This window comes from Silurus aristotelis, assembly GCF_946808225.1.
Source record: "Silurus aristotelis genome assembly, chromosome: 9".
NCBI lineage: Eukaryota > Metazoa > Chordata > Actinopteri > Siluriformes > Siluridae > Silurus > Silurus aristotelis.
Genome location: NC_139582.1, coordinates 12,520,194 through 12,546,606, shown reverse-complemented (window position 1 = coordinate 12,546,606; position 26,413 = coordinate 12,520,194). Strand labels below are relative to the sequence as shown.

Sequence of the window (26,413 nt, the reverse complement as noted above, 5' to 3'; positions counted from 1 at the left end):
GTGTGGAAGGAATGAGAGGAAGATAGAGTTATATTCAGTTATAAATGTCACCACAGTCATGCCAGTATACTCTCTGTAATATAACGCCAGTGAGGAATGAAAAACGTCTCCTCCGGTTTTATGACCGAGTGCAGCATCGTAACAAAGTCAAGATGCTTTACTCTGACACTCATACACTCTTCCTAATGCTGAAGGACTAACAGGGGATTTTAAATGAATGACCTGGCTGCCTCTACCCAGAGGTTACAAAAAAAATCTGTTTCATTTCAAGTACTTGTGTCAAAAAATTTTTTGTCAAACATTTTTAGTTATTAGAAAGCACAATGCTGAACTTGACAACGCCCCTTGCCGTGCTCTTGCCCTCCACTAGAGGCAGAACACATAATTCACTTTTTAAATCACACAGACACCTGCATCCTGTTATCTCAAAGGGAATTTAAAGGTGTCTATTTAAACATATGGGAGTGTTTGGCCTCTTGTTTGCAAGGTGAAAAATATTTTTTCTTGATTGCAATGCAATGGAATGTGAATATTGGAGAAATAATTTACAGGACATCATTTAATGACTGTGCACTGTATGTTGACTGAGTTGAGATTGCACCACTGATCAATAGCAGTGTAAATATATACAAATTAATGTACATGTATATAGAAAAAACAGTACAGTACGTTTTAATGAAAAACAGCACCAAAACACCAACATTTTGGAGTGGTTTAAAATGGTCTAAAGATCTTGATGGTGTTACAAAGGCATGTACAACAGGTGATAAGAGCAACTTCCAAAAAACAAATCCTAAAAAACCATTTGATTGGCATCTATATTATTACAATTTTTGATTTTGGATCATATTTATCTTTGTGAATCATATTACTAAATAATTTATAGTTAAAAAACAATGAACAGTTATAACTATTTCTGTATTTTTCCATTAAATCCTTTTAAAAACCTTTGCTTTTGTCACTTTAGGAAATTATACACTGGAACTGCTGTCATTCCAACAGGGCTAACTGAAGCCACTGCTACGTTTTCATTAGTTTAGGTACATGTGCACATTCACACAAAATATGAAATAATTTTAAAAAGTGACCATCAAACTACAATACATAGAAATGAACTGATCATAAAGCTGTAACCCTGTGCCCTGTGTTCACACTAGCGAAAAACCAAGCTGTTATTCGTTCTCTTTGTTTTTGCACTGAGATTAAATTCCATTTCAATTCTGTATGATGCTGTAAAGCGACAAATCTCGATATTTCCTTCAAATGACTGCTCAGACCAGGGTCTATATGTTGTCCTACATTTATTCAATGTGCAGGGGGCTCACATCATTAGTTCCAATGCGTAATTGGTTTTTATTTGCTGTTTGACAAGCCAAAATGAATGAAAAAGTATAATCAAGGTTTCATCTTATCATGTTGTATATTATTTTTCATTAAATAAGCATTTGGAATGAAGTAGCAGGGATCGTTATTGTCTCTGTGGAGGTTGATGTAATGAAATGTAATGTAAATCAACTAACTTTTCACAATTAATTAGTCAGCTTTAAAAGTAATATACTATAGCTACTACTTTTTCATCACAACTGAAAGAAAGGAAAGTCCACACCTATGAATAGCAACAGTAGCAGTAGCTACAAGAGGCATAAGGAATTTGTTGGATAGCTAGTGTGAACATAGGATTAGACTCACTATGGCATTATTTTTGCTTATCATAGTTGAGATTCTGGAAGCCAATTCTAAGCTGATACTGACTTTATCCCACTTTAATAATGTATAAAGTCAGTTACTCTCTTTTTGTTTGTGTGGGTATGGCGTGAGGGGCACAATACCATACCTAACATTTTCAGGATTTTTTTTCTGAACTTTTTTTTTTATATAAAAAAAAAAAAAAAAAAAAAAGGATTACCTGGATTTAGCAGGGCTACTGAACATGGCCTTTATACGTACACAGTGTCACATTAAACCTAACGCTAACTGGCTTGCTAGCTAACTTTCACAGATTCATGTGAAATGTTGGTGGATACTATTTTAGGTACCTCATTACCTTGGCTAACATTTTCTGTTGTGGATTTCATTATCAATCTTATTACCTGTCTAGCTGTGTCTGAATGTTAGCTAGCAAAATAGATTACATTAAAGTTCCATCTAAAAAAAATGTACAATCATTACAAATAAAAAATCATTACAAATGTTAGCATTTATTCAGATTAGCTAATGTAGCCAAACTATAATATTAAAACCATTATTATATGCCATGCTATACAATAAGAGAAAAAAAGGCTAGTTTGCTAGTTTATCTAACCACTGTCCTCTTTTTCTTTCCTTATTATTTAGTACAATTGTATATTTTTATTAGAAACACAATTAAATCAATTGTACAATTAAAAGGTACAGATCAGGACGAACTAAAGCGTGAAATAAAGTCAGTATCTCAGAATGTGTCAATTATCCAAAAAAATATAAAACTGAACAAAACATTTGCTTAGATTCTGATGATCACAATAATAATAATTAAGAAAACAGGATTGTCCATATACAGAAATAACGTCCTGCGCTGCCTGTCCAGTTACAAACCCAATTTTGGTCCCTTTAAAACTTCACCAAAGTTTTAGCACACACACAGTTGGTGTTTTTTTTTCTCCAAAGTGTTTTTGCCCATCAAGTACTTCAGGAAGAACCAGGCCTCCATGCCTTTTGCTTTCTTTTGTCCATTTCTTTTTTTACATTTCATTTTCCAAATCTTCCAAGTCTGGGTCCCGAGGGTATCCGTTGGGTTGTTTGAGTCAGAAAGTTGAGAAAGTTATTGGGTTCTACAGCTTTTTGACTGAACATGACCTGCAGCACTGCTCGCTGTAGAACCTGTGGTTGCACACGCCGTGTTGGGGAGCCAGGCGACACCAGGTAAAGTAATCAACACACGACTGCTCTCCTGGGAAAGACAGGAAAACAGAAAGCTAATTTCATCCAAACACCTTTTATAAAGATCCCACTACCCATGAAATTCTCATTTCTTCCCTCCATATTTCTGTATAAAGATAATTAATAGAGGGGATGCATATATTAATAAACTAGACAAAGGTTTATGGACACAGGACATATTTGCTTTTTAAACACCCCATTTCACATTTAGTCACCATTTGCTGTTATAATAACCTCCACCAATCTGTGAAGATGTTCTACTAGATTATGGAATGTGCTTGTGGAGATTTGTGCTCAGGCACTAATGTAGGAAGGCCTGGGATGCAGTCAATTCATCCCAGAGGAGTTCAGTGGGATTAAGGTCAGGGCTCTCTTGCAGCCCACTTTAAACTTTTCACTCCAACTGATGTAAACCATATCTTCATGAAACAGGTTTTGTACACATTGGAATGCTGGAACAGGTTTGGGTCCACTAAGGAAAATGTAATGCTACCGTATCCAAAGACATACTATACAATTGTGTGCCTCCAAGCTGGTGGTAACAGTTTGGGACATATGGCTCGAAATGTCAGGTGTGCCAATACAATATTACTATAGTGTATTACTGATGTTGCTGTAGTAATATGTTTTTATTCTACTTATTATTATTAATAAAAAACATGATATTGCTTCTGTCCCAAAATCCAACTTATGCATTTGTAACATGATAAATATGTGCTTTTCATTAGCAGTTAGCCAGCACTGTTAATAACAGCAGTAATTTCCCATTTGCAAATAATGCATATTCATAGGTATACACATTTTGTAATAGTTAAAAAATTCATATTTATATATTTGTTAATGAACTCCTGGCAGGCATTTAAGAAACCCTATTAGTGATTGTTCATTGGAAGCATCGGTGATTATTCACTATTCGGGGCAATAGTGAGCGCTGATTGGTTTTTATAGAACATGTGATAACATAATGATCAGTGATTAGTATTTGTGTAATTAGTATCAATGGTATTAAGTAATTGGAATTCAGGAACATCTCAAGGGTACGTTTGTAACCCTGAGGGAACGAGACAGTGCGTCAAAACGCTTTGGGAACGTGCCTGAGTGTTCACGCTCTGAAATAATGTGTGTAATCAGTCAAAGATTTGATGCTGACTGTAAAGCTTCTGTGAAGAAGAAGGAAGCGCTGCAGGGACGCCGGCAGTTTGGCTTAGAGACGCAGCATCTCATTCCCTCAGGGAACTAAGGTTACAGACGTAACCTAGAGACGTTCCCTTTTAGGAACTCGAGCTTACATACAATGTCCTTGTGGAGGAAGCTCTTAAGTGGAGAATGGTCTCTACCACCTTGTGGGAGAGGCCAGTACCTTGGAGCTGTGCCCCCTCAGGGCCTGTGGCAGTGGCCCACTGCCACAGGCTCCACAACTCCGGGTGGGGGTGCTAATATGGCACCCCCGAACTTGGAAAGGAGATCTATCCTCAGAGAAATCTCCCACTGAGGGTGCTCGAGGAGAGCTACCAGGTCCGCGAACCATGGTTGCTCGGCTCAATGGAGCTACCAGGAAGAGATGGACGCCATCCCGGCAAACTCTCTCCAGAATTCCTGGAAGCAGCGCGACGTGTGGAAGGTGTACAGGCATGGCCTCAGCCATGCCATCCAGCCCCAGCAGGGCTGGGGAATATAGGGAGAACCATAGGGGACAGTGCAACGTTTCTCTAGACGCGAACGGGTCTACTTGGGCTTGCCAAATCTTTCCCCAGGACCTTTCCCTGGGCCCACAGGAGGGTCTGGGGTGCCAGCCTGTACAGGGGCCGCAAGCACAGACCCTCCTGGTGGTTTATATACAAGACCACCAAGGTTTTGTCCAAGCAGGTCACGTGATGGCCTCCGAGGTCTGGGAAGAAAAAGCTTTAGAGCCAGAAGCACAGCCAGCATCTCTAGGCAATTGGTGTACCATAGAAGTTGGGGCCTCTCCCATAGACCTTGAACAGAGCAGCCACTGCTCCCCACCCTGTGCGGGACGCATCCATCTTTATCGTTATGCAACGACCGGGAACTCCCAAAACGGAGCCCTGAGACAGGATCCCGAGATTTCTCCAAACATCTAAGGCACATAGGCATCGCCGTGTGACCTTGATCGTACGGAGGGCATTGCCCTTACTGTGAGAACCCATTGGTCCTGAGCCACCACTGAAGGGGTCTCATGTACAGAAGGCCAAATAGGATACCACTGGGTGCAGCTGCCATGAGTCCTAGCAGTTTCTGGAACTGCTTGACAGTCAGAGGCTGTCCTTCTCTGATGGCCGTAAGATGGGGTGCCGGCAGGGAAAAGCAGCACACATAAAGTAGTAGAATCCCATATGATGCCGAGATAGGTGGTTCTCTGTAATAAAGAAAGCACATTCTTCCCAGCATTCAGCCAAAACCCCAAACCTTCATGTAAGTGAGAACAACATCCCGATGCCGGGTCGCTAACTGCTCTGATCGAGCCAATATCAACCAATGGCTGATATAGTTGAGGATGCAGATGCCCTGAAGGGAGACCAGAGCCGCATAGACACATTTTGTGAAGCAGGGTAAGAGGGCAAGGCCAAACGGAGGAACCAATACTGGTAAATTTTTTGGCCTGGAAAGCAAACTTCCTGTAAGAAGAAAGGATGTATACATGAAAGTACACATCCTTTGGATCTACCGTGACAAACCAGTAGAACTAGTAGAACCCGGACTCTCATTCTGATGAAGGGACCTGCTTGATTGCCTCCTTCTTCAGGAAGGTGTTTACTTCTCATTCCATGACTAGAGCCTGCCGGGTATTTTAGTGCCCTAAAATGATTCGAAGGAGGCGAATCCCCCACCCCCCCCCCCCACACACACACACACACCCCCTCAGAGAGGCAGGGCTGCATGCACTTGTCATAGGGGGAATCTTCCAAAAGGCGGGCTTCCGAGCCTGCGAGCGAGCGCTGGACCAAGCAGATAAGGTCAGAGATAGGGACAAGCACGTCTCGAAACTGTCTGCGAGGTCCATCTGAAAACCGATAGAGCACCCTTAACAAAGAAGTTAGAGCACCTTAAACAAAGAGTCCCTAGTGGGAGCGTAGCGAGTACAGAGATCATACGAGCAAAATGAGCGCAGTCGGCTCAATCGAGAACCGACTAGCATTCTCTGCTCCCAAGCAAACCACATACAAGCTAATACAACACATACACACAGAGCACTTCGTGAGCAAACAGAAGCTGGTGCTGGCTTCTCTCTATGTGCTTTTTATACCTCCTGTCCGTGACGCGACCCGGTGATGGTCAGCGCCCAATTTTTGACTGATTACACACATTATTTCAGAGCGTGAACACTCAGGCGCGTTCCCAAAGCGTTTCGATGCAGCTCGAGTACAATAGTTATTAGTAAATGGTGTGTTGTGAGCAAATGTGATTAATGACTACCCATTGGGACTGTAGTTATCCATGATTGGTTTCTTGGAAATGATAATGGGCAGTTATTGGTTTCTTGGAAAACATGGTGAGTTGTTGATTGATTTTGATACACAACAATCCCATTCCAACAATTTAGATAATTGTTTCCAAGCAATATTCATCATTGCAATAAGCTTATGACTAGGTGTGGGGAGCAAGCTTGATCAGTGATTAATTTCATAAGAACAATGATGATTCCTGATGGAATTAGGGTAAAGTGGTGATTGGTCATCAGGAACTATTGTGATTGGATATATGGATCAGTAATGAGCATGAATTTGTATCAGGAACAAGAATAATCAGCGATTGATCGTGCAAAGGTGTAATTGTTTGTGATTGGTGACCATATGTGTGTACCTTTAAGAGAAGGACCTGATGCCAGTCGTGGTGGTGGACAGAAGTGTGTGTTACAAGCTTTGGAGCTGATGGGTCTGTGGTGGGATAAACACCCTGATGAGGGTCTGCCATGTCGGAGACACTGAACACTGCGAGTCTGCACGCCACCTCCACATGACACTGTACACTACACACACACACACACACACACACACACACACACACACACACACACACACACACACACAGATTACAGTGCATCCCGAAAGTATTCCCAGCACTTCAATTTTTCCACATTTTGTTACAGCCTTATTCCAAAATCAATTAAATGAATTATTTTTATGCACTGTATAATTAGACTTTTAAACTGTTCCTTTCAATGTTTAATGTTTATTTCAATGTTTGATCACAAATGTTGAGCTCAGTAGCTCCTACGTTTATACCAAAGACTGTAGAAAGAACATTTACTTATAATCTTATACTCCAGTACTCATGTTAGTTCTCTCTCTCCAGTGTTCTGTATTGTTGAAAGATTTATGATCAAACTCTTGATGTCACCCAAATGAGGATGGGTTTCCCTTTTGAGTCTGGTTCCTCTCAAGGTTTCATCCTCATAACATCTAAGGGAGTTTTTCCTTGCCACAGTCGCCATGGCTGCTCATCAGGGATAAATGCACACCATTCACCTTGACTGTTGATTTCTGTAAAGCTGCTTTGAGACAATGTCTGTTGTGAAAAGCGCTATAGAAATAAACTTGACTTGACTTGACTTATATATGTGCTCATGGACTGTCTCATGGATGGGTGGAGCCATAATTATTTGGCCTATAAAAGAAGCCATAGGAGCCTTGCTAAGGTGTGTTGGTGACGTCACTGGATATCCGCTGCAGCTTGGAATTGTTTGCTTGGTAAGGACCCATTAGTTATTTAAGATTTTTTAGTAGGGACTGAGGTATCCAGCAATTATTGGGGAAAAAATAAAAAAAACGCCTTACTTGTTTAGAGTTTCTCCATGTACCATGAGCTGTTTAAACCAGTAAGTCAGTTAACCATGGTTTATGGATTATTTAATGCTTAAAGAAGTAATTTTGTTTTCTTTGTGTTTTTATTTATCTGTAATTAAAAAGTGAGGCACCGAGAGTTGTCATAGATGGGTTCAACTTGTCATAGAACAACATGGGAGCCGATTGCTAGTGTGCTAACGGACTACCCATCTTTTACACTGTTATTAGTGTGTCTGCTTCAGTGTTCGGCACTTTGAGAATCAGCTGGGAGGTGGCCTGGCCAACCGCTGCTGCACATGTCTTCTTTTTTAAGGGTTTGGAAGATCCAGACGTTCACTCAACAGTCACCATAGTGCTGAGAAGGTGTATTGGATGGACTTGATTTAGTTTTTTCTTTTTGATTCTGTTCTGGTGATTAAATTTTTTTCTGCGCCCTTTGTATTCTTGCGTATTCCTTTCTTTTTTTTGTTGTTATTTTGTTTTTCATCCATGTGGGTGTTTGACTAAATGTGGTTTGCTTCCTCTGTATGGGTGACCAGTTCTAGTGTGAGGCACAAGTTCCTGCTTGATGGTGGTTTCCTTCGATGTGCCGTGTTCAACAGGTGGGGGGTGTTGTGTCCTGTGAGTGCACGTGTGCTTGCTGTGGATTCAGAGACCAATAGAGCGACACTGGAGTTCAAATAGGTTTGGGTGTTGGTATTTTTATTTAATTTGTTTTACAGTATGTTATTTTATTGGTTAGTAATAAAGTGCTTTCACTTAAACTCTGTCTCATGTCCTGACTCAGCTGTAGTCAAACCTGGGTGCCTTGAATATTGTTTCTCAATAATGGGCGATTCCCCAGTAGATTATCCCCCGGGGTGGGCTTCTTTTTTCTAAATCATGCAAATCCTTGGAAATATGTCTGACCTTCGGGCGCCACATACTGTATATCTATCCCCTTTGTCTAGTTTGTACTCAACAGATCAATGCTAATGTGTTTACTATGTTTGCTATGTTTACTTTTTGCTCAGCAATCATGTATACTAGTTGCCTGTCAACTTTCACACCTTTATCAACTTTAATAGTGACTGTATCCAGTTAAAACTGGATACGATATGGATACGACTGGATGCGATATCTGTAATTCAGACATGAACGCACAATAACATTCACAAAGCAGTCGGATGAAAATGGACATATACATAATTATAAATGGAGAACAGGATGGGGTTTTGTACCTGTTGCCATGGTGATGAGTACCAGCTGAGTGCCATGGCACTGCTCGCTCTGCCCAGGCCAGGCGTAGGTATGTGGTGCTGCAGGTCAGGGCACTGCACTTTATTGCACGACTGCTGAAGGTCAGTGTGGGGCTTCTGAAGATTTCTACACCTCCTGATAGGGAGTTCTGTAAACCCTCCATTCGGGTCTCTCTCAGCACAGCGCAGCTCTCGAATCCTCACACCTCCCCCACAGGTTACAGAGCACTGAGGTGGGAAAGAGACCAAAGAAATAATTTTAATGTTTAATGTCATTATTTCCATTGCAATTTAATTGTAAAGGTTTTGTAAATTTGTTACAAAATTGAGCTCCAATTATATTTAAAAATTAAATTGGATTTAGCTAATTGTTCTTGTTTTGCCATAAAAGGAAAAAAGCTCACAAAAGTGAAAATGAAAAAATAGCAACTAAACGGTTACAGAACCTGTCCTTAGCACGACGTGTAATAAACATATCAGTAATGCGGCTCAGGCACTTCCTTTAGGTCAGCTATCATAAACATTTATAAAAGGATTCTCCGGTGCATATCAGTCAAGCTGTTACTTTAGGTTTTTTGTCATCTTCAGGACAAAAGCTTAGACAGAAAATAGAGCTGCTACAATGTAAGTGACCTCGGGAACTTGTTTCAAGGACATTTAATTGTAACTTTAAACAGATAAAAAATGTAAAATGTCGTTCCACATTGGTACCTCTCCCCAGGCGGTGGTGATCCACTGCAGCCGCTCATTTTTAGGGCAACGACTCATCACACAGCTCTCCTGAGATTTGGGCTTCAGCTGCAGCTCGCACAAGCTATCTTGGAGAACCGATGCACCAGAGACGTGATTAACACTGTGGCAGAACACACTCCGTGTCCTCACGCCACGTCCACACGTCTTCGTGCACTACAAACATATTAATGAAAATAGTGTGAAAAAATTTACATGATATATGATTTATTTAAAAAAAATCATTTACAATGACTATATGTCTATCATATCATGTAAATTTACTACTGCTACTTCTACTAATTATAATAATGATAATAATTATTATCACTATTATAATATATTTGGGAGTTGTTTATAGTACAGTAATCCCCGCTTTACCGAGTTTCAAATCTCACGCCCACGGTTTATCGTGGAATTGCATTTGCCACATAAGTAATTTGTTTAGTTGAGTTTCCCAGTTTCTCGCGGATAGCACAATAGACCAAACAACCTATAGGTTTTACATTAAAATAATGAAATAAAAAAATATATATATATAATTATAATAAATTTTGGGGTGGCAATAGTTTATCCTGGTTTTTCGTTTATCGTGGGCGGTTTTGGAATGTTACCACCTTGATAAACGGGGATTGCTGTATTGGCACTTCTTCACAACTGCTGTCATGTTGTGATTCTGTCTTTTCACCACCAGAGGGCAGTAAAATATTCTATTTTTCCAATCCACAGCCCATAATATTTACATTGTGTGTGTGTGTGTGTGTGTGTGTGTGTGTGTGTGTGTGTGTGTGTGTGTGTGTGTGTGTGTGTGTGTGTGTACTGACCGATGACCATGAACCGGTACCCCATTCTGGAGGACAAGAGTGTGTGTTGCAGGGTTGTGTCTGAGCCGGTGCAGGTGAAGAGCACATAAAGGGCGAAGCTAACTCCTCTCTTTGGTACATCACCTTCCTGAGACAGCGGACAATGCGACTTTGCTGGCCTTCTCCACATGACACACTGCATGCACTCCATTTACTTGCCGACCAACTACACACACACACGCACACACAGTGGTTAAACCAATCAGAGACACAAAAACACACTTTCGATACATTCAAGGCATTTTAAATACGAATAAAAGACATTTTTTGTTATTTTCCAAAGTATTTAGTATTCCCCTCAAATGTGCTAATGCCACAGAGAAGAGTTCCTTATTAAATCAATACTAATATACAACTACTTCATTTGCCAGTTGTTAAGGTTAAACTTAATAATTGGCTTATTTGCAGAAAACTCCACCCCTTTATCTCTACTGCTGCACCATAACAATTAATTTTAACCTTTAGAATGACAAATGTGTCACAAGTATATAACTGTTGTTTAAAATAAACTCATTTTGAAACCTGTTTTCCACTAATTTGATTGTTTCACTAATTGGAAACATGCTAACCTCCCTCATAAATGATTAGCACTGCTCTCATTAACGACACAGAACAGGGTAATGGTGCATTTGCCTTAACTGTGAAGCAGAAAGCAAGAAATCAGAGCAAAGTTATATCGTTTTATTTAAGTTTTATATTAATCGAAAGAAAAAAAGACACCTGCATGTTTGGTATTTGTACATTTTCCTCAGAGCAGTAAAATGTAAAGTCAGTGTTAGAAATGTAGCAATTGAATATGCCTGTATGTTATATATACACATATTAGCTTTTATATCATTTTTCTCAATTTAAGAAGTGCTGCTGTATTTACTGTGTACATACTGAGTACAACCATGTTAATATGTTGAGTTCTAGGAGCTGAGGAGGTGATCATGCTGAGGAGATGATCATTAAATAGGAATTTCAAGTAGAGAGTGTTTATTTTCATGGTCGGAGTTTGGGAATTGCATGTTACGACTTGTAGCATTGCATGCAGCTTGAAGGCAGCATTACCCAAGCTGTTCCAAACAGCAATGCCAATTTTGACTTCAACTGAATGAATAGCTATAACATGGCTGGGGATTAATCTGGCTATAAGGTGAACACTCTACTCTTGTGCTATTTAAATATATTTTATTATATAATCATTCCATATCATATAATATATTAAAGCTATAATGTTGATATGGATATCCTGGACAAAGATTTTATATTACAACTTCCCTTCAATTACAGCTTCTTTAGTTGTAATTAAAAAATAAATGTTTAATGGTTTCAGCAAATACACAGTAATTTTACTGAAACTCAAAATTCCTTGACATTATGCAGATGATTTATGGCAAAAACCTTTTTGTAGTTATTTATTTATTATTGGGTTTATTGTAGATTTTTTTAAGGCATCACATGATCTGACTCTATATGTACATCTGTATTGGAACCACTAAAGCCTTATCTAATAAGATTTTTGTGTCCTGATGCCCCCTAAACTGGTCTAGACAAAAACCCAGACATGTTTACACAGTCTAAGATAATCTAAGATAACTTTAACAATCTGGTATCTGCGAGTCTATTGGCTATTGATGAAAAAACACTTTAAAATAGATCTGAGTTCCCTGAATATGGGGAGATTAGAGCAAACCACCAAATTGTGCACCAAAAAATGGGGCAAGGACTCAGGTCGAGCTTTATCAGGCCAGACCACTTCACTTTAAAAAGAGCTTTCATTTCTTTTTAAAGGAGGAACAGCTAAACTGCAATTTGCATCGGTGAAAAGAAAGAGAAGCCATTGCACCATCATTTTTTTTCTTCCCTTGCCCAAATCTCTTCTTGCCACACAAATGACAATGTGTCTCTCTCCCAGCAAACCACTTTAGACTGTAATCTTACTGTAATATTTCTGGAACCTTCTAATAACTTGCATATTTTGAGGCATGCAATTAAACTGAAAGCATGTTTGAGTTGACATTGATGGATCACGGACTGCATGTGTGCACATTCTTCAGTACCCATTCCTCTCTGCTGGCACGACTACAGCATCAGCCCAAAATAATGCACTCGGGCATGCTCGCCAAGCAATTTCCACCGGTCAGATGAAATCCAAGCTTCTGCTGGTCACCCGGCAGGAGAAAGGGTGAATTTTTAGTGCTGCGTGCTGGGAAACGCTTTGTGGTTTGGAACCAGTTGTAGGTTTAAGAGCATTTAAAGGGCTACCAAACCTCGGCAGGCCATCCGGGTTCATCTTTATAGTGTAGATGTACAATCATCTATTTAATTTTTTTTTTGTTGCAATATCAAAACATATAATGTGCACCTGATAGCACGGTTACAAAATGGTGAGACGTATCTATCTATCTATCTATCTATCTATCTATCTATCTATCTATCTATCTATCTATCTATCTATCTATCTATCTATCGATCGATCGATCGATCGATCGATCGATCGATCTATCTATCGATCGATCGATCGATCGATCGATCTATCTATCTATCTATCTATATATATATATATATATGTTAAAAGGTATTGGGACACCTGACTTTTCCAGCCATATCTGGTTCTTCCTCACACTGTTACCACAGCTGCAGACACACACAATTGTCTTTGGATGCAGTAATACGAAACTTTCCCAGAACCAGGACACCCAAACCTGTTCTAGGATGACAGTGCCGATATACATAAAGCCACTCTATGAAGATATGGTTTAAATGAGTTGGAGTGGAAGAACTTTAGCGGCCTGCTATAAAGCTCTGACCGCAACACCTTTAGGATGAATTGGAATGCTGACTGCATTCCATAGACCTCCTCAACCTACATTAGTACCTGACTTTACTAACACCCTTGTGGCTGAATGAACACAAATCTCCACAACCACACTCCAGAATCTAGTGGACAATCTTCCCGAAAGAGTGGAGGTTATAATGAGATGTCCAAAAAGCACATACCATATACACCTGACCTAATAGTCATATAGTGTATAAATCATAGTGTATAAAGTATAAAAAAAAATTCCAAGTCTACACAGAAAGCAGTCTGAGATCGGAATTATGTCCTACATCCCTACTAGGTCCTATTACTGTAATCTGTCTGCTGCTATGTACATGTATTTATTCTAGTATTCTGCTATTTGGTCTGCATTATGATCATGCTAGCAAATATTTTAAATTATTAGAAATGTCAGAAACTCAAATCCATGTGTGATACCTTTTTCATTGTGTACACTGTTGTTCTACTTCTATTTTCATCCTTTTGATAATAAAATTTCAGGTCTCTACTTTCACCAGATGACTTATTTAGATACAAAAAAAAATCATTGCACATATACAAAAAAGTATAGAATCTGGCTGCTTTTACTTTTGCTTTCAGCTTAACGCTGTCAGATTTATGTCAGGCACTACCACCATCATGTTTCCCAGATAACACCACTGATCTCTTTTATTCTGTTCTTTGTATTTTGTATTCTGAAAATGCTCCAGAGTTTAATAAAATGTTTGCTTAAATGTAAAGCAGTGTTTCAGTTCTTTAATCATAAATTCTTTGGAATTATGGGAAAGGTTTCCTAATGTTTCTGGAACTGTATTCTTCACTTTCTATTTCTATCCTCTTGTACGCTGGAGGAAAGCTAACACGTGTGTTTGTGTGTGTGTGGTAAGTGGTGGTCTGTGGCATTTTGGTTTAGGATTGGCAGAGCAAACTGGGCTTGTCTAGAACTTACGCTAATCCTGTTTACTTTGGAGAAAAATAAGGAAAGATGGAGAAAAAAGGAGTCATACATGCTTAAAAAGGTTCTTCAAAAGTTTAATTCTATAGATCTTAGGTTCCTCTGACAATGTGACAAAAAAAGGGTCCCTTGAAGGGTTTCCCAATTGAGAGGAGCTGAAAAGGAATAGAAATTTAGGAACAAGATTAGAAGACCTGACGTGAGGAGAGAGAATGATGAGAGCAAAGAAGGTGAGCTGGAAACCTTGGAGGTGAATTAAACACAAGAAAGTATAAGAGAAAGACAGATGGAATGATGGAGAGAGGTTAATCAGAGTAAAAGCAAGCATTGAAAACCAGAGGAAGGGAACATGAAGAGAAAGAGCATGAAATGAGTAATGAGTAAGAAAGGTTGGAGAAGAAAAAAGAAAGAGGACAGAAAGAAAGTAAGAAGGAGGAAATACAAGGACAGAAATATAGAGCAGAAAAGAAGAGGAGAGGAAGAAACAGCAAGCATGAACAGAGCTAGTAGGAAAGAGAAGTGAAGTTAGTATAGAAGAGCGAAAGAGAAATGGAAGAAAGGAGAGAGGAGCAAAGAGCAACATTAGTCCCTGTTCAAGACTCTTGTAATGTTCATATGCATAACTAATAGATAGGCTGTTGAATGGATAGACAGACATAGGCAGATGTGTGTTACCTGGCCAGACACGGCTGTGTGTTACAGAGCTGAGATGCCAGCGCAGGTCTGCTGTTGGAATCACATAGTGAGGAGTTCACCTGAACCTGTTCATCCTGCACACACACGGCCTTCACAGACACACGACCTGAAACAAACACACACACACACACACACACACACACACACACACACACACACACACACACACACACACACACACACACCAAATCACTTAAATACTATTGTATTTGTATTTTAACCCAGCCATTGGGGTTAAAGGAGGAGAATGAGAATGCATATAAAGAGACAGCAAGGAAAAGAGAAGTGGAGGAGAGTGGAGGTTAGAGTTGGTACTTTAAATGTTACTTAAATGGTACTATGACTGGTGAAGGGAGAGATGTAACTGATATGATGGAGCAGAGAAAGATAGACATGTTTTGTGTTTAAGAGAACAAGTGGAAGGGGAATAAGGCCAGGAACATTGGAGGTGGGTTTAAACTGTTTTATCATGGTGTGGGTGGAAAGTGAAATAGTGTAGGGGTGATTCTGAAGGAAGAGTACAGTAAGAGTGTAGTGGAGGTGAAGAGAGTTTCTGATAGTGTGATGAACGTAAAGCTTGAAGTTGAAGAGTTGAAGTGATGATAAATGTCATCAGTGCTTATGCTCCTCAAGTAGGCTGTGAGTAGGAGCACAGGGTGACGTAAAAAAATTTAGGAAGGTACAGACAGGTGGACTATGTTCTATGTTGGAGATGCAACCTGAAAGAGACTGGAGACAGTTAGGTGTTGGCAGGGGATAGTGTAGCTAAACAGCATAGGATGGTGGTCCAAAGGATGGCTTTGGAGTTGAAAAAGAAGAGGAGGAGAGTGAAAAAAGAATAAGATGATGGAAACTGAAGGAGAAAGGCTTTAGTGTGAGATTCAGGGAGGAGGTCAGACTGGGGCTCGGTTTTGTGGAGAGGTGCTGGATGATTGGGCAACTACTGCAGAAGTGATAAGGGAGACAGCTAGCAAGGTACTTAGAAAGGAAGACAAAGAGATGTGGTGGTGGAATGAGGAAGTGCAGGAAAGTATAAAAAGAAAGAATTTGGAGAAACAGAATAGGAATCGACAGAGAGATGAGAAAAAGAGGCAAGGAGATGCAGCAGCAGGTGAAGAGGGATGTGGCTGAAGCAAAGAAAAAGGCATATGAGGAGCTGTAGAAGAAGAATGTGAAATCTTTAAGAATAAGGTAAATGTACAAACCTACAGTAACTACAAGGGGAAAATGTGGATCAGTCACACCCTGACAGGGTGGTAAACCCTAACAGGAGCAGCCGAAAGAAGAAAAAGAAGGAGAAGACTATTGTATTTGTAGTTTAGTGTCAGTTATTTTCAGTTCCTTTGCCTCTATACATTTTGAGAATGTTTCTGCATGAAGATTTCACACCATATTGAGCTGAGGGACCATGGTCAGTTTTCTATTATAACCTATTATGGGACGCAAAACTTCATCTTGGTACTTTAACTGGAACTTTTTAAATGTTCATATAGGAGGAGTATGTTTCATTCTTTTTAACAGTAAGCATGTATCCCCTAAAGAACCCGATTCAGGAACTTGAAATGTGTACATTTTCACTAAACTCACTAAGCTTCAACTACAAAAACTACTACCAAACCCACGAACATCCACTGTTCAACAGAGCCTTTTCTGAAACTTTGGAATGCTGGGTGCATTTCCACTAGAGTTACCATTTGTTGAACATTTATTTCACTTTCCAGAAGCTAGGACCTTTATTTAGAAACTTAACTCAGAGTCTTAACTGACCTCATCAAGTAAATATAACACACATACATATACACGTAGTAGTTAATGAACATGTGTGGTGGTGATGTTGGACAGGGGGACGGGCTGTAATTGCCCTGCTAACAAAGGTGCTTTTGATCCAATTGAAAGAAATACTCACACACACACACACACACACACACACACACACACACACACACACACACACACACACAAACACAAACACACACACACACAGCATTCACTTTCCATTCTCACACACAACACACACACATAATTGACCCCTTCAACAACTCTCGTGTACATGCACACAAGCAAACTTTCATCTTTCTCTCTCTCTCTCTCTCTCTCTCTCTCTCTCTCTCTCTCTCTCTCTCTCTCTCTCTCACACACACACACTTACCTCCTGCACATGAGGCGGAGCAGTCTGATCGAATCACTCTCCACGTGTAGGTATGTTTTTTCTCCTGTAGAGGAAGTGTGTATTCCCACATCACACCTGGGTTTTTACCTTGCACAAGGATCTTTAAGAAAAAACACACACACGCACACACACAGATTTAGCTATGTACATGGAAGAGCAGACTGTCCTAATGGGCATGGCCTAATATTCTTTTGAGCTGCTTTAATGAGATTTCGAATTGTAACGTTGTTCAAAGATACAGTGTCAAAGCCAGACCACTTGCTAGGTTAGTTTTTAATTCGCTACAATAGCTTTCACACACTTGCTTGTTATCTAAGTCTTAGCTAACACTTCAACTTTTTAATTCTTTAATAATTTTTATTAAATAAAATATTTTTGCTTTAGGATATTTAGGTGAATTAGGTTCAATTTTACTCATTCATTGGTAATTGACTTTCAAGTTAGTTTTAACATTAAAATATAACTCATATATATTTGTATTATTAAAATAGGGTTTTAGTTTTTCTAGCATAGCTTTCACTTACTATCTTGTTTCGCTATCACAAAGATATTGTTATTATTATTATTATTTTACTTGATTGCTTTCACTTATTAAATAAGCTTTTACCAAGCTAATTTTCCATTATTAGTGTATTTTTCACGCACTGAGTTTTCAGCTCAAGCTGGACAAGCATTCCTTCATTGGGTAAGCTTTTGTTTACTAGGTGATTGGTGATGGTGGAGATTTTATCCAAGCTAAACATGCTACCACATTTGTGTATTATATGGCGAAGAAAAACATCAGATTTTAAAGTCCAAGAGAGGTTAAGCATAGCATCAACAGAACACAATCATTTTGTGTGAAAATCCCTTCCATACACAGCAGTGGCTTCATTTCCAAATTTCCATGTGCCACTTTTAGAAAATCCCTTGGTGTTCCTTAACTCGAGAATCGGCTGGGTTCAGACGAGTGAGATTCAGCCACAGTGATGTTTTAATTGTCTGTCCCCTGTCCTGTGGATCAGGTGGGTGGTCTTCCAAAACCCCTTACTGACTCAGGTTTGGGACAGAACAGAGGAGGAAGTCCACTAGACCTGAGCCAGGGTCACGGCAGACTGCCCGAGGTTTTGGCTTAAATGGAGTGGAAAAGTCAAGAAAGAACAGGGGCTTTGTTAAATTCTTAATGTTTGGGGATTTTTTTTCCCCTTGTACAATCTGGCAATCTTCATCCTGAAGGGAACGCAGTGACAGCACGGTCACAAATAATCATTTATACGAATTAAGGGACATATATTTAAATGCAGCTGGTTAAAAATGGTTAAAAATAATAGTGTTTCTATAGAAACAGCTTATTCACAGGCACATGTAATGCAGATATCATTCTAAAATATTATTTATTTTATATTTATGGAAGGAGTGCTTTGTAACACTCAGTAGCAAAACAATTTAACCCTTAACCTATATTTAAACTGTAAATAAACAATGAATTTTTATCATTTCTGTTCAGTTTTAACATCTGGTCAGACAGAGTTCTGGTTTCATCCCAAACCACAGTGCATTCACTATATAGTGCATTAGATAGGTACAATATCAATAAATTTTTTATAAATTGCATCATATACTGTGGAAAAAAGTTTCACGCTTTTTCTTCACTCCTGGAAGCACTCATTTTTTGCTCTTGTGTCCAAGAAAATAAAAACAAAGCTGAATTTAAAACTTATTCATCTACTAACACATTTAAGTCTACATACCTGTTATGGTCATGTGGCATACTGACAATCAAACACTACAACCAGTGCATGGCATTAAGACACGCCCACCCCTGTAACCTGCCCATACAAAATGGTCGATCCAAGTTACTACAGACGTAATTCAGTTATTCAGTGAATAGTGCTTAATAATCAAGTCTGTGGGCATTACAATTCAGTGCACTTCTGAAATCCCCACAATACAAATACAGTAGGTGGGTAGCTTAGACAATGCGGAACACTCATAATGCACTTATAACGGATAATGTTGAAGGAACTTCATAATTGTATTACAAATGATTGGACAGCTTGCGTTCTCAAAGCAGAACAATCCCTGCTAACATGAATGAGAATTTAAAGATTAAGTCTATACACCTACCCCATGTTTCTGAACTCGGAGTATGTTCACGTTTAACAGGAAGCGGCTGTCAGATTATCTTGGAGCTTGTCTCACAAAACACACAATAAGGCTCTTCAGTCTGGCCAAGGAGGCACTGTCAGATTAGCGGCTTAACTTAACGCTAAAGCTGAACCGGGATCAAATTCGGCGACAAGGTTTTTACATACACAGGTCTTATACAGTGGGAAGATAGAAGAGTGTGTGTGTGTGTGTGTGTGTGTGTGTGTGTGTGTGTGTGTGTGTGTGTGTGTGTGTGTGTGTGTGTGTTTCGGGGTGTACAAGCCCTCAAGGTGATTCCTGCTCAGGTGAAAACAATGTTAGGGGCTTTGAAAAACTGACCTGGATCAGACACTATATTAGTTATTAGGAGTGAATTAGTAATAGATTTAGCTTGCACTGCTTTTACACAGTGGAAGAAAAAACTAAACGTGTCACGCGACGTGTTAGTCTTGAGAAGAACGAGGCCATGTATCCGCACTGGATTAGATGCTAGTCTAGCACTCTGCATCCAACTGACCTCGCTCTCCTCAACCACAAGCAGCTCAAAACCAAAATGAATGTTTTGTCTGGACTGAATCATTTGGGAACCTCAGTACCACGTCCATGTTTATCCTTCTGTCCTTACAGATGTTTGAGCTCACTACCGAATGTGTGCATGATTTACATTATTCCTGCTCATGTGCTTTCAAATTAATACAACTGTGCACATGTAACTTTGTTTTCTTCTACAAATAACAACAACAACAGGCTCAATTTAAATTATATAGTGTATTAAAATTAAGTAATAATAATAAATAATCAGAGAGGTGGGTTGGCGCTATGTTTTTTTTTTTTATTTAACAGCACATCCTATAATGTTCTATTCTTCTAATACCTCAGCCAAGGATAATAATTCATTTATTTATCCATTTACTGTTACATTTAATGTTGTGGAACAGACACAAATCAAGTTCCTGTTCCAAATGACATTATAGCAGCTATAAACAGTCTATTTTGAATTTAACTAAACCAAAAATTTATCCGAAACCAAATCGTAAATTTCTCTATCCTGAAGACATTGGATACGTCCATAAAAGAAAAACTGCCATAAACATTTTTCATTTATCCTTGTGAATGGGCTGTTGCTATAGAAATAACACCATAAGTACATTAAATATAAAACTTTTATATGCAGCTGCATTATTGTCACAGCTGCTGTTATTTTGTCATTTTCAGCTTTCTCTAGGCTTTTTGCCTTGTATAGAGCTTTGTGGGTCTGGCTAAAGGAAATATTTTATCAAAATATGCATAAGTAAGAAATCCTACTAAAATCTTTTTAACCATAAAAACAAGGCAGAAGGTTGGCAACTGTATAAATGCATGTATTAAAAAAAGACTCACTTCAAAGACAAGCGTTTGATTGGTCGGTCCCGGGGCGTACAGGCTCTCTGGCTGATTATTTGTTCGCCTATACAAGAACGTAGTTCCTGCAAAGTTAAATTTGCCTGGCCAGTCCACCATCCAGTCAGAGGTCAGGAAATGCGAGCCATGTTTCTGGCCACGAACCGCCAGATAACTGCTGGAGATCTCCATCTCCTGAACACGGATACTGCGAGCTCCAGCAGGAACTGTCACCACTGGGTAGTACTCTGAAGAAGTAAGGAAATAAAACATCAATGTTGTTTATCGCGTAGGATCCTTACAAAAAGTGTATGTGTGCCCCGAAAGACAAAAAATATTCAGACTCATAAAACCATACACACATGTAAGCAATGTTCCCTTACTTAAATCACATATCCCGCCCTGTACACACCCATCTTTAACCATAAATAGTCCATGCAAAACACTTTAATTAATAAGCCTGGCATGATGGTGAATAATGGCAACAGGTGAGAAAAGAGTAAAGAAACTTAACTTCTCAGACATTGGGATACACAAGAGTTGTAAACGGAAAACAAAGTTATTTGGTGGCCACAGCAGCCGGATCACTAATAAAAAGAAGCAGCGTGAGTCAATTGAGTGCAGGGAAACGTGATGTATCGGCTAGCCATATTAATAATACAATCCAAAACGACATTAACGGCATTATAGCATTCAGGGAGGGCTGTGATATTCCAGAGCTACAGGATGAAATTTATTTATAAATGTAATTATATACAAAGACGGTCTTAGTGAGAATTTTGAAGATAATATTTTATATTTATATAACCAGTTGCCATGCCAGTGGTGAGGCATGGTTCCAGTGTGTTGCCCTCTCTAGTACTGGACCAACTCAGCACATAAGCACAAGAGCAAAGCTCTAAGGAATCTAAGTCGGCTCATTAGCCAGTCATCATTATGGGCAAATAATTCATTATGGTCCCTGAAGTCTCTTTTTTCTCCTTATTCGTCCATTAGCATAATCCTCCAGCAGTGCCATCATGCTTTTGGATGAGGGTCACTGCAACATTTACATGTTTACAGCAATTAGAGTGATCATTAACACCTTGTCAAATTCACAGCATGAATTATTGGAATCCTCCACCCAACATAAAATTTGAATTTGAGTTATCTAATGATGCTATCTTATTTTCCATGCAGTTGGACCATCTCCTCCTCCTGTGCACCTGAAGTGGACAATGTGAAGGTGAGACAGCACTCATCAAATATTTTGAATGAATTTTGATTAAAGATTTGAGTTGGATTTTACAAGAAGGTGTTTATAAAACAATTATCACTCAGTAGTAGATAGAGTTAAATTAAATGTGTGTGAGGCATTAATGCTTGATCGTTCTTCTCACATTTACTTCCTAATCTGACTTTAGTTTACCACCTTGTCATCTGTATCACCAATTTCCATTTTCTCAGAGTTCACTTACAGTGCACACATTTTCCCATCAAGTTTGTTTTTTTATTGAGCACAACCTTTGCCATGGAAGTGGTGTAGGCACGATACCAGCCCCATTGTGTGCGTATGTCAAGTTTATAAATGAGACCCCAAGAGTTTTACAAGGTGTTATAACATTACCATTGGCTTGGTGCTGGGAATTGTACTGGCCGCTGTAGAGTTTGCAGGTGGCATTGTCTCCTTTACACACACCGCAGACGTCTAGAGCAGCACTGGAACCCAAAACCTGATCACATCCCACCGACTACAGAGAACACAAATGCAGGCAAAACTAATTTTAAAAGTGGGTAAAACCAGAGTTCTGATCATCTCAAGAGGTTAGAAGGAGCCACAGGTGGGTGGGAAGAAGATAGATGAAAAAAAAAATTAAAGAAATGAAAAAATAGTGCTGGACTAGGAATAGAGGAAAAGAGACTGGAAGAAGAGCAGAGGAAAAGGATAAGCATGAAGAAATGGAACATGAAAGAAGAAACAAAAAAAAAAAACAAAGGGCTAGAAAACAAAATAAAATAAACAGAGGAAAAGCAATAGGTGAAAAAGGAACTGAGGGAAAAAATACAAACATAGAAAGAACTATGACAGATGAAGAATAGCAGATTTAACAGATAAATGAAAAGAAACCGGAAAACAGGAAAAAAATGGTTGAAGTGGAATAAAAGAAGAAGTGATGAAAATAGAAAAGGGCAAAGGCAGTGGAAAAAAAGACAAAAACAACAAAAAATATGACTGAGAAGGAGTAAAAAATAACATAAAACGCAGTGACAAAAAAATAAGAAAAACAGGAAATAAATATGGAAGAAACAATAATAATACAGGAAAGAAGAATAAAAAAAAGAAAATGGCCAAAAAGGACCAAAGAGGAAATAAGGAACAGTGGAGAAGAAGAACTGAATATTATGTAATATTTTATTTTATGTTTTTATTATTATCATTAGTGGTAGTATTTAGCATAAAATATTTTATTAACATTTGATCTGGTCATGTGGACATTTAAAAATGTCCTTTCCGAGCCCGTACCTCACAGATCCCATCGATACACACATCTGGAGCAAGATCGGAACAAGATGTGCCGTCCTTCACCTTACTGGACATGGCGAAGAAGAAGTCAAAGTCCTCTGCGATGCAGTAGAGTTTACAGATATCTTCATCTGCATGAAAAGAGGAGAAGGAGGAGTCAATAAATGCAGAAAATTAAACACTCCGAGGGGGGATCCACACTGATGTAATGTTTAAGTTCTGCTTCAAGTGAGTTTAAACAAGAGGAGCGATTTAGAAATAACCTCAAATAAACTCTGAGTGATCCATCACTGACTGATTTCCAGCACAGCAACCAAACATAACACAATACAATACAAACATAAACGCAAACTTCACAAGACAAAAAAATGATGAAACGCCAATGCAATGGAAAGCCCAACACAACAAGATGAAGAAACAAATAGAACATGTTGCAAATGCAACAAAACATGAAGGAAACCCAATGCAACTGAAACAAAAATGCAACCCAACAGAAATGCAGCCCAAGGTGCCAGAAACACAACACAACACAACAGAAACAGTTCCAAAAGAAATGCATTGCAACACAACGTAAACCAAAAACAGTGAAATAAAGGACAACAGAAACCCCTTTACAACATGAAGGAACAACCCGACAAATTGGAAATACACTAGAAACCCAACACAACGGATATACAATTTGTAAGAATACTGTGAACTCTGGAATGTACAGTTCATGCATGTCTGTTTCCTCTTTCTCATTTGTGTATGTATGTGTGTGTGTGTGTGTGTGTGTGTGTGTGTGTGTGTGTGTGTGTGTGTGTGTGTGTGTGTATTTGAGTTAAAATGCTTCCCTGAAGCTGCTTTAATAATCCATCAGTGCGAGCGGCTACACGTCGAAACCCTAAAATCCTCGTTATGCCTCAGGTGCACTAAAGCATCGCTACGGCCAAACATTTGGCACAACCTACAAATTTATATTTTTTTACCAAATGAAGAAGGTTGCCATGACAATAAAATATAATACACACACAAATACCTGTACAGACAGCGGACAAAAACCTGTGGTTTTTTTGGTAATTTTTTGTTTTATATATTCAATGCACACACTAAAGTAAAGAACAGTAGATTGGATATAAGCTGAAATTTGACAATGCGATGGATTCCACATGCCTACCGTCCACTTTGGTGTAAGGTTTCCATTTATAGAACCAGCCCCGGAATGGTTTGCTGTTGTACTCAGCACACTGCTGTGCTCTGAAGTCCACAGCGTCTTGCTGACATGACCCAGTGTTACACAGCTGGTACAGTTGACTCGAACCCTGGCAGAATCTCCCACTATGCTGAGGACTACGGAAACAAAATAAAAATATAAAATATGAGAGAGACAATGTTTTAATTCTGATCATTTCGCTTATTAAAACATCAAATACTGACTACTATAATCAGTTGCTGTTTTAATTACAAAGCTTGTGTCTCTAAAATAAAGAAAATTAGCTCATCACTTAATATTGACACAATATACATTTAAATAAACTCACTATTCATTAATTAACCAATTCTTATTTTATTGAACAGATATTATTATTATTATTATTAATATTATCATTATTACTACTTAATAATACTACAATTCTATTCCAATATTTTTTTCCCCAATAATTCAAATTTGAAATTTTAATGAATCATATGATGATTTATTACATTTTTATGTCTATGCACACTCTACTACTACTACTACTACTATTACTACTACTAACAATAATAAAATAATCATAATAATTATTATTATCATTATTATCATCATTATTTTTATTATAAATAAGTAGTAGGTTTGAAAGAGGCAGATGTAGAGGACAGAGTAGTGTGGAGGAAGATGATCCGCTGTGGCGACCCCTAATGAGAGCATCCGAAAGAAGAAGAAGAAGAAGAAGAAGGAGAAGAAGAAGATACTGAAACCTTTTTTGGGTTTTACCTGGGACTGTTGCAAAAGCGTTCCCGATACATAACTCCGCCCCCACAGCTTCTGGAACAATCCGACCAGTCAGACCAGCCTGACCACTGACCATGAACTGCTTTTGGCCCATGATCCCCAAACTTTACACACTGTCCCTTACGACACCACTGCATTAAGGGTAATGAGACAGAGCACACAGTCAAACAGCACTAAATTTTTAACATGATGTCAGTTTATACGTTATATCAGCTAGGGAGTCACAATTCAGTTCAGAATCCATATTCAGGGTCAAGCACGTAGTTGGTTGACTAATGTATCACAAAAACATTTGAACTAATTCTCAAAATCAGGATACAGATGGTATTAAAGTTATTTGAATTATTGATCATGCAATCATTAGATTTTTCAGCTGCGTATGCATTAGTAATAAAACTGCACAAAACAAGGTTAGAGGTTTATAATAATAATAATAATAATAATAATAATAATAATAATAATAATAATAATAATAATAATAATAATAATAATATTTCTGACATTAAACATTAAGGCATAACACAATGTATAGTTGGCTCCATTAACGGCAGTGACATATTGACATATGACATATTACACAATGTTGACATATTACACAACATGACATATTACACAATGTTATACTGTATGTATGTATGTATGTATATATATATATATATATATATATATATATATATATATATATATATATATATATATATTTTTTTTTTTTTTTTTTTTTTTTTTTTTTTTATTGAAGCTAAAATGGAAGCCATGTGTGAAAAAGTAAGTACACCATGATTCATTAGTTTGCAGAATCACCATTAACAGCAATATCTCTGTAATCATGTTCTGTATGACTGTATCTGTCTCTCACATCATTGTGGAGGAATTTGACCTCTTTTTACATCTCTATCAATCTGTTTGTGTGTCTCTCTTTCTATTTGTGTTCTTTTTTTTACTGTTTTATTCTCTTTACCTCTCTCTCTGTCCATCTCTCTCCTAAAAAACTAAAGGACAAATCTTGAGAGACCATTTTACAGAGACACCAATGAAACTCCTCTGTCCTAAAGACTTTGTAAAGGACTGTGACCATTACAGTTTTGACTTATCTAAATGAAAAATAAACATCTAATAAAAACATCACCACACCAATGATAATCAGATATTTTAGCTACATGTTATTTTTTTGTAACAGACTGCATTTCTTTTATAAGCGTTTTATCTGTTTAAAGTCTGTTTTATATCAACTATGAATCTAGAACTAGAGC

At 38.4% G+C, this 26,413-nt stretch overlaps 1 protein-coding gene and 1 long non-coding RNA gene across 4 annotated transcripts in view; one reads left to right on the top strand and one right to left on the bottom strand.

The window, feature by feature from the left end:
- Nucleotides 1-345: 345 nt before the first annotated feature.
- LOC310731397 lies at nt 346-1,868 on the top strand. The gene is made up of 2 exons (XR_014535187.1): nt 346-989; nt 1,170-1,868. It is a non-coding gene; the product is annotated as an uncharacterized lncRNA (long non-coding RNA).
- Nucleotides 1,869-2,711: 843 nt separating this feature from the next.
- The window catches only part of adamts18 (ADAM metallopeptidase with thrombospondin type 1 motif, 18), a 55,680-nt gene continuing 31,978 nt past the window's right edge, over nt 2,712-26,413 (bottom strand). For all 3 annotated transcript variants that reach the window (XM_083550829.1, XM_083550828.1, XM_083550830.1), the window contains 12 exons: nt 25,146-25,294; nt 24,348-24,520; nt 23,192-23,322; nt 22,295-22,418; nt 20,689-20,936; nt 17,161-17,281; nt 14,991-15,117; nt 10,516-10,720; nt 9,674-9,868; nt 8,945-9,190; nt 6,742-6,907; nt 2,712-2,929 (listed from right to left, as the gene is read on the bottom strand). In XM_083550829.1, coding sequence (XP_083406955.1) covers nt 2,811-2,929; nt 6,742-6,907; nt 8,945-9,190; nt 9,674-9,868; nt 10,516-10,720; nt 14,991-15,117; nt 17,161-17,281; nt 20,689-20,936; nt 22,295-22,418; nt 23,192-23,322; nt 24,348-24,520; nt 25,146-25,294 — 2,004 coding nt within the window. In that variant the 3' untranslated portion in view covers nt 2,712-2,810. The remainder of the gene's footprint in view (nt 2,930-6,741; nt 6,908-8,944; nt 9,191-9,673; nt 9,869-10,515; nt 10,721-14,990; nt 15,118-17,160; nt 17,282-20,688; nt 20,937-22,294; nt 22,419-23,191; nt 23,323-24,347; nt 24,521-25,145; nt 25,295-26,413) is intronic.